Source organism: Dipodomys spectabilis, unplaced genomic scaffold (assembly GCF_019054845.1).
Source record: "Dipodomys spectabilis isolate Male_0828 unplaced genomic scaffold, ASM1905484v1 ptg000141l, whole genome shotgun sequence".
Classification (NCBI taxonomy): Eukaryota; Metazoa; Chordata; class Mammalia; order Rodentia; family Heteromyidae; genus Dipodomys; species Dipodomys spectabilis.
The window spans coordinates 2,202,331-2,211,195 of record NW_024870818.1 but is presented as its reverse complement, the minus strand read 5'-3'; the positions used below and the strand labels follow the sequence as shown (position 1 = coordinate 2,211,195).

At 39.4% G+C, this 8,865-nt stretch overlaps 1 protein-coding gene across 2 annotated transcripts in view; it reads right to left on the bottom strand.

Moving 5' to 3' along the window:
- Positions 1-8,865, bottom strand: part of Spred2 (sprouty related EVH1 domain containing 2) — a 126,608-nt gene that overhangs the window by 19,718 nt on the left and 98,025 nt on the right. For both annotated transcript variants that reach the window (XM_042691255.1, XM_042691256.1), the window contains exons 3-4: positions 3,716-3,884; positions 1,642-1,706 (exon numbers count right to left, since the gene is read on the bottom strand). In XM_042691255.1, the coding sequence (XP_042547189.1) occupies positions 1,642-1,706; positions 3,716-3,884 (234 nt within the window). The remainder of the gene's footprint in view (positions 1-1,641; positions 1,707-3,715; positions 3,885-8,865) is intronic.

The following is an 8,865-nucleotide window of genomic DNA, read 5'->3' as shown; positions in this document are numbered from 1 at the left end:
TTAAGAAGTATTAAGATAACACTATGAAATAATTATTAATTTGCTTAGGGATAGTAAGTGTGACTGTACAGGGAAATGACTTATTTAACAAACGTCTTAGCTGGCACCAGTGGCTCACACTTGAAATCCTAGCTACTCAGGAGGCTGAGAGCTAAGTACTGTAGTTCAAAGCCAGCTCAGGCAGAAATGTCTATGAGTCTTATCTCCAATTAGCCACCAAAAAAGCCAGAAGTGGAAGATTTGTGATCAAGTGGTAGGACACCAGCTTTCAACAAAAAAGCTAAGGGCACCCTAATACTGGAATATACACAAAACCGTTTTGTTCAATTTTTCAGATTGACAAGCAAAACTAAGTAAAGGTATCTGTACTCCCCATAGATACTTTGCCACACAAATACACAGTCTCTCCTGTTATCAATACCCTCCACCAGAGTATACCCTACTTGCAATCAATGAACCTTTATTTATACATCATTATCACTCAAGGCTTGTAGTTTACATAAGACTTTGATCTTGGTGTTGTATATGCTATGGGTTTGGACCCATGTACAATGAATGCATCCACCAAGTATACCATCAGAGACTGGTTTCACTACCCTAAAATTCCCCTGTGAATACTTTTTAGGATATGCATGATAAAGAATTTAGGAGAACTTACTTTCAAATAATCAGCTACTCCCCTCACCAAAAAAAAAAACAAACAAACCCTTATGGGTGTGTGCACATGGGCCTATATGTACATAAATGTGGGCAATTACACACAGGCAACTAAACAAGTGTGCCTGAATCAAGGTATTTCTTCACTAAGTAACTCTTTACATTTTTCTGTGTTTGAGAGTTTCGTAAGAAATAACCAAAGAAAATGAAACAAAGAACTAAGAACGCAGAGTATGAAGTATGATTAGCTTTTAGGTAGCTACTGATGTGTGTGAATCCTGGGTCAAAAAAATTTTCTTACTGTAGATCAAGGTGCTGAGTTTGAAAATGCTAGCTGACAGCAACTTGCTGCTCTCAGCACACAACAGGCAAGCAACAAGTATCTGTTAATTAACCTCCAGAAGCACAGGATTTAAATGAAGAAGCAAGCTGAGAAATCAGTTTGTCCCCAGTTACATCTCATTAACTCAAGCTGGGTCAAAACATCTAAGCACTTTCCTCTCTGAGCAGACTTGGGCCTAACCTCCATTCAGCTTCTAGGCCCATTCTTATCAGATGTAGAATTACTCATCAGGAAGGGTTCTTCAGGCTCATTGTTCCATGCCAGGGATATGTGTGAATAGAAAGCTCTTAAAAGGGTGATCAACTGTCTTGGTCTGCTAGGGACCCAGGAGTTTTCTAGGACAAGGGACTATCACGGGTGCTATCCAGGGTGATCCAGAGCAGCTAAGTCACTAAATCTGTGAGAAGACTTTGTGACAACTTTGGACAGATCTGGGAGAGTTGACACTTAGTACTGCGTGGCGGATGGTACCCCTGCAGCGTGAGCAACAGCTGGAAACTGGGACAAGACTGAGATCTCTCTGATAGCACCCATATGGCAACAGCAAATGCCACATAGTAAAGGGTTTTTGATGCTGTGAAAGAGTCTTTCTTTGATTACTCATCACCTAACATGGAAAGCAAAGGTGAAAGAAAACTTACTGTAAAAACATCATCATCACCAAGCTCGGCTTCATTATGAATTGTGGAAGATGATGTTGTTGAACCTAAAAAGACAAGAATGTAAAAAAAAAAAAAAAAAGTCAAAGTTTTTTCCCAAAGCATTTAAGTGAAATCAATCATTTAAAAAACTGTTTTGGTGTTTTCTTTTTTTTTTTTTTTTCTGCACTGCTAGGGCTTTATAAATGCAGGCAAGCACTGAGCTATAATGCCTAGCAAAAAAGCATATTTTAATAAAAATTACATTCCATTCTTTTTGCACAAGAATTGTGCCAGTACAAACAAGCTACCTGTTAATTGCTTCCTCAACTAACTTTACCTACTGATGCTGTTGCCAGTTAACCTCTCAGACTTGCTTGTGCCCTGGCCACCAGAAAACAAGCACCATGGAGGTCAAGGTGCACTCCTTTGTAGTGACCTCCACATTCTAGCTGTGGAAGGAAAAACACCTACATGGGAACCCCTCAAATCAGACTCTCCAGTCTGACTGTGGCAATTGGACTTAACTTCATTAGCTTCATCTAGAGACGAAGAAGTTTTGGCTGTGCAGGCTCCCATTCTGAGTTCAGATACTACACTCTAAACTCCAGATTAGTTAGGTCCTAGTGGCTTATATCTAGCGGCTGAGATGTGAGGATCCCGGCTTGAAGCCAGCCTGAGAAGAAAAGTCCATGAAATTCTTATCTCCAATTAACCAGCAAAGAGTGGGAAGTAGAAGTGTGGCTCAAGTAGAAGAGTAGCTGCTAGCCTTGAGGGAAAAAGCCCAGGGAGAGCATACTGGCCTGAGTTCAAGCCCTAGTACTGGCACAAAAAACCCCAGAACAAAACAAAACAAAAATACCCAGATGGCAGGAACTATGTTCTAAGCCATACCAGGAAGGTTTTCTCTTACACTGTCAGAAGCCCACTGAGTTATAATTGCCTTTTCAGGTCAAAATGAAGGCTCCTGTATGAAAACCCAGCTTATTCTACCATGGAATGAACCAGGTCAGTAAAGTTCAACTTGTTTTCTTGTTCATTTTATGCTTTAATTTCACTGACAAAAACAATATCCAAAAAACCAACATCGAAATCTGTATAGGCAATAGACAGCCCAAAATTTTTGTCTTTTCCTTTTCTTGGTCATGGTTTATACAATGTGTACTTACAAAGTATTTTGTTATGATAAAACATGAAAAGATGAAAAGAATTGCTGAAGCTGGCACCAGTTGCTTACACCTAAAATCCTAGCTGCTCAGGTGGCTGAGATCGGATGATTGCAGTTCAAAGCTAGTCCAAGCAGGAAAGTTCATGAAACCCTTATCTCTAATAAACTACCAAAAAAGCTGGAAGTGGAGCTGTGGTTCAAGTGATAAGAGTGCTAGCTCAGGGACAGCACTCAGGTTCTGAGTTCAAACTCTGGTAATGGTATACACACACAAAAGTAAATAAAAGAACTGTTGGAAATGAATGAGGGGGGGAGGGAACCCAAAACAAATTGAATTTCCAAGAGGGAAACAGGAGACAAAATGAAGCCCACAGCAGCCTCTGTGCAATTCCCAGTGGTCATCCATGACTTTCTCTACTATGGATCTCAGCCTCCTGGGTTGCTATGATTACAGGCATAGGCCGCTGCTAAATGCAATGATTTGCTTTCCTTTTCCCAAATCACAAAGAAAAACTTGAAGTCTTGTAATGAAACATACATTACTTGTGACTCATTTTCCCAAAGTTTGGATTTGGCATTAATATGCATGTTAGAAATTTCTTTCTTCTCAGGGCTCTGAATATAGCTCCTCTCGTCCTCCCTCTGACTTGAAGTGTTGAATTGGAGAAACCCAGTATGAGAACTCCTGTCTGGAGGCTCTTCCAGGCCAGGACCAGATGTAGCAATGACTATTATAAAATAAAACTCCTCATTTTCTCCTGTGTTGTCACTTTGTAATTACTCTCTCTAGATATTTAGAAAGTTCTGACCTGGTCCCAAACCCTCCCACGAGCAAACCACAAATATATGATGGCAACAACTTGGAGCATTTCCATCATCCCACTAAGGGTACAGTGAAAAGTTCAATACCTTCTATAAGGTCTTCGATTGCTTTCCTCACTCCCCTGTCAAAGGCTCGCGCATCAGCAGGGCTTTGGAAAGTAAGTCCAAACTTCCTATTATCAACCTTCCAATGATGAAACGTTGGATTGGCTTTGGTGTAGACCAAGTCCTTTCTTACATAGCATTCCAATACCACCTGAAGGATTGAAACACATAGGCCGGTTACTAGCAGAATAGCCATGATGGTATTTGGTTACAGAAATCTAATTGGGAACTATTCCTGGGGGCAGCTAACAAAAAACACTCATTTTTAAATTTTTTTTCTCTTCACCTGTGAACCCCTCCACTTAGGTAGAAACCATTTCTTCCTGTGATCACCTTATCTTTGCTGGCCCTGCCCTGAGATCAAGTAAGCCCTACTGTCCTGGCTGTCTTCCTTTACCATGCTCCTCTTCCTTCTGCCCCAACTGTACAAGACTAGGCCAAGAGCTAGATCTTGCTCTCTAAGTTAGGACTTTGTACCATGGCTCTTACTCTTCTCTTCATGCTATAAAGGATGTTTCCTTGTGACCCAAAGTTAGCAAGTTGAAAATTAATTGCTTCATCATTTCTTCTCCCAACTCTGGCATTGTCAACCCTTCACAGCTCATTCTCTCTGGCTCAGAAATCTATGAAGTCATCTCTGCCTCCTTTGCCTGCTCTTTAGCCTTTCTATACCCTTGCATTAGTCACCAAGTCCATTTCATCGATCCTCAAGCTTCTTTTATATCAACCCCATTTCAGTTGCTGTCACCCAGATCTGAGCATCTATGAACTTTACATTTAGAGTACTGGGCCAGTCTCTATGCTTCTAATAATGTTGTCTCAGAACTGGCCACTGTTGAGCGATAGCTTGATTAACCTTTTTATCTGCAGATCCAGACCCCCTGATCTCTGTTATCACTAAATGGAAATAATAGCAATTGTTATCAATGAGAACAAGAACATGCTCAGAAAACACCAAATAAACAAGAAACTTAATAGAACCATATTCATTCACCAGTACATTTCTGCCATCAGTTGTCATCTTGTATTTATTTGGTCCTCCCATTATTCCCTTGGCAATTTAGTACTTGATTTCATATTACTTTAACAGTTTCATGTATGTTGCGTCCCCCTAACTTTGGTATAAAAAAATATTGCAGGGGCTGGGAAGGTGGCTCAGGGGTAGAGCGCTTGCCTTGCATGCTTGAGGCCCTGGGTTCGATTCCTCAGCACCACATAAGCAAAAAGAAAAAAGCCGGAAGTGGTGCTGTGGCTCAAGTGGTAGAGTGCTAGCCTTGAGCTGAAGAGCTGAGGGTCAGTGCCCAGGCCCAGAGTTTAGGCCCCACAACCGGACCCAAAAACAAAAACAAAACCAAAAACCAAAAAAATACTGCAAAGTAACTTCCTGTGTTTAAGAGTGCTATTGTGGATACAGACACCAGTTTATTACAGAGTAAAAGACACATTGCAATCATGTAAATATAAACTTCATTCTTTATTCATAAAATCCTCCAAACTATAGTATTCCAATGGCCTCATTATAAACACCATAATGATTTTACTAAGTTTTAATAGCCTTGATCTTGTTTTGGCAAATGTTCACAATTAACACCGTGTGATCTTCTTAATTCAGACAAAATGAAGGGCAAGGGTGAAGGCTTGCCTAAATTAGTGTAAATTTAAATAAGAACAGCTTTAAATGAGTACACATTTCAAGAACATATCAAAGCAAAAGGGAATTAAATGCTGCCTAGTAAATGTTCCCAAATGTAATAAATAAGATTAATATTCAAATTGGTATGTTCATTAGCAGTCCTAAGCAGTTAACTTTGTGACATTTTATTGAAAGAAGACAACCGTCCCCTTGAACAATTCTATTTATGACTAAATCGCTTATTATGACCCCTTTCCCCTAAGAATAGTGCAGTGATTAAATGTCAACCCAACCCCATTCCAAATAACCAGGGTTTTATCTAACAAATGTTATCTATTTTCGATTTTTTCTTTTGCATTCCTTTTATTATTATTTTTATTGTGAAAATACTGTACAGAGGGGTTACAATTACATGGGCAAGACAATGAGTACATTTCTTATCAAGCATTGTAGCCTCCTCCTTTGTTTCCCCTTCCCATCCCATCCTCCCCACTCAACTCTCCTCCCCGCACACCGAAGTTGTAAAGTTCATTTTCGACATAATGACTTATATGTCTCATTGTTGCAATGGGTCCACCTGTATCCCTATTTAAACGATTTGTTTTTTCCCTTCCCCTCCACAAATTATACCGAAATCAAATACAGTGAAAGCAGGGGTTATACTGTGGGGGAGGGACATACAAAGCAACAAAGAAATAATCTTATAAATGTGTTAGAAACAATCACATGAAAGAAAAAAATACTTGAATACATATCTTAGGGTTCATTTCCCTAACATCAATTTATCTGACCTTTTCTGCTTGGCTCAGACATATACTAGTTATTGCAAATAAGGGAAACCATGGGACCTAAGTTTCTTTGGGCTGGCTTACTTCACTTAATATAATTTTTTCCAAGTCTTTCCATTTCCTAACAAATGGGGCAATATCATTCTTTCTGATGGAGGCATAGAATTCCATTGTGTATATATACCACATTTTCTTGATCCATTCATCTAAATTTTAGAGTTTAATAGTCTCAATTCAGCCTCAAACTTTTTTCTAAGCAAAAAATAAAGGCTGTCTTCTATAAGTTTTGGATGAATTCTGTAAATTTTGCCATTACTGTCTGAATTTTAAAATCCTTCTAAAGGTATATTTTCTTAGAGAAGTTTAAATAAGCTGGGCACCAGTGGCTCACACCTGTAATTCTAGCTACTCAGGAGGCTGAGATCTGAAGATTATGGTTCAAAGCCTGGGCAGGAAAGTCCATGAGATTCTTATCTCCAATAAATCGCCCAGAAAACCAGAAGTGGCACTGTGGCTCAAGTGGTAAAGTGCTAGCCTTGAGCTGAAGAACTGAGGGACAGTGCCCAGGCCCAGAGTTCGAGCCCCACAACTGACAAAAAGAAAAGAAAAGTTAAAATATGCTCAAGTTTTGGGCTAGGAAGGTGGCTCAGTGGCCGAGTGCTTACCTTGCATGCATGAGGCCCTGGATTCAATTCCTTAGCACCAAATAAACAGAAAAAAAAAAAAAAAAAAAGCCAGAAGTGGTGCTGTGGCTCAAGTGGTAGAGTGCTAGCCTTGAGCTGAAGAGCTGAGGGACAGCACCTAGGCCCAGAGTTCAGGCCCCAGGACCGGACCCAAAAAAAAAAAAAGTTCAAGTTTAAATTAGGGGAGGTAAAGAAATCAGATATAATCTCTTTATATCCCCTTGGGCAAATTAACATCATTATGTTTCTAAGTTTAACAGCAAAAATGAAACAATTCTAATGTTTTAATCTTTGTAACAGATATAAAGTGAAGCTCTGGTTGTACAGATGATCAGATATTACTATACAACTGAAGAAAGACTTTTTAAAATTGTCTTTTAATGTGCATGGGGAGAAAAAAAGGTTTTAAAAGTTTTTATTTTATATATTTTTTATACAAAAGTTTTGCATTTTATTTTATATATTCTTATATACGTAGTTGTACAATGAGGTTGTGATTTGTTTTGTGTGAGCCAGTACTGGGTCTTGGACTCAGGGCCTCATACTCTCAAGGCTGGTGCTCTACCCCTTGAGCTACAACTTCTACTTCCAGGTTTCTGGTGGCTTACTTGGAAATATGAGTTGTACAGACTTTCCTGCCTAAGCTGGCTACAGACTATGATCCTTAGATCTCAGTCTCTTGAGTAGCTGGGATTACTGGCATCATCTATGAAGCAAATGGCTTGATTCTGTTCTTGTTGCAAGTTTTTGTTTTCGTTTTTAAGTGGATGGAATTAGAACAAATCATGCTAAGTGAAGTAAACCAAGCTCAGAGAGACAAATGGTGTATATGTTCTCTCATATGTGGAAGCTAGATCTAAAATATAATGGGACATAATTTATATAGGACGCTAGGCATTCACACACAAACTAGAGGAGGATATACTTAGTGGAAGAACCTAAAGGTATAACTTCTCTGAACATTTTAAATACTATTTATTGAAACATGGGGTTTTTTGGTTACTATTATTTTGGTAGTGGTGGTGTTGGGCATTTGGGTTTTTAAGTGGGGGGAGGGAGGACGGGGGCACAGAAAGGAAAGGAGGAAGGGTGAAAAAAATGCAATCATGTTATTAAGTATAGACTATGTGGAAAACAAACTACAAAACTGGAGGGCAGGGACGGAAGAGGGAAATAGGGGAAAAGCAAAAGAAAGGGTAACCTTGGCAAACGAAAGGAATGTCACTGATTTCGTGACTTATGAAATGACAACCCCTCTGTACAACACCTTAATAATAACAATAAAATATTTAAAAAATCTACCCAAGAAATATGGGCTACAAAGAGATAAGTATTTCAGCAAAGCTCCAGTCTTCTTTCCCACCTTATCCCTAATATCGCTCTCAGCTTCCCAATGTTATTCACTCGACTTCCTTTGCTGTGCCTTCTTTAGATAGACCTTGAAGTTTTGGGTTAAAGTATAGCCATACCTGTATGTTTTCCTTTAACAAAAAAAAAGTCTTAGGTAGCAGATAAAGGTCTACATAGTACAGTGGGGGGGGGGGGGGGGGAGGTAAGAAGTGTGTTTAAGGCCCAGGTTTTGATTCTCCAGCATTAAAATCCAAAAGCACATGCATCTCATTTGTAAATCGGTCACTTTTATAAGCAAACATCTACATTTGTAGACATCAGTACATCCTAAATTTTGGTCTATAGGTCTTTGGAAGCCTCACTCATCTCTGGATCATTTTAGGGCTCCAAGATGGAAAATCTCTCTTCATTACCATAATAAGGCATTTCTGACCTTTTTATTGTGGTGACTTTCCTAGTGCAGAAAAGGAATGGTGGGTGTAACTCTGTGCGGTAGGCATGACTCAGGATAGCACGGGGGCACCACACTGAGTCCAAGCCATTGGATGCTTCTCTATAGCATGGTCCAGGTAAGAAATGCTAGCTCTTAATGAAAGAGCGAAAGTTCTTTCATTGTAATATGGATTCTTGTATTTGACCTGCTATAATGTTTCTCTACTTGAAATATAGGGAGAAGGC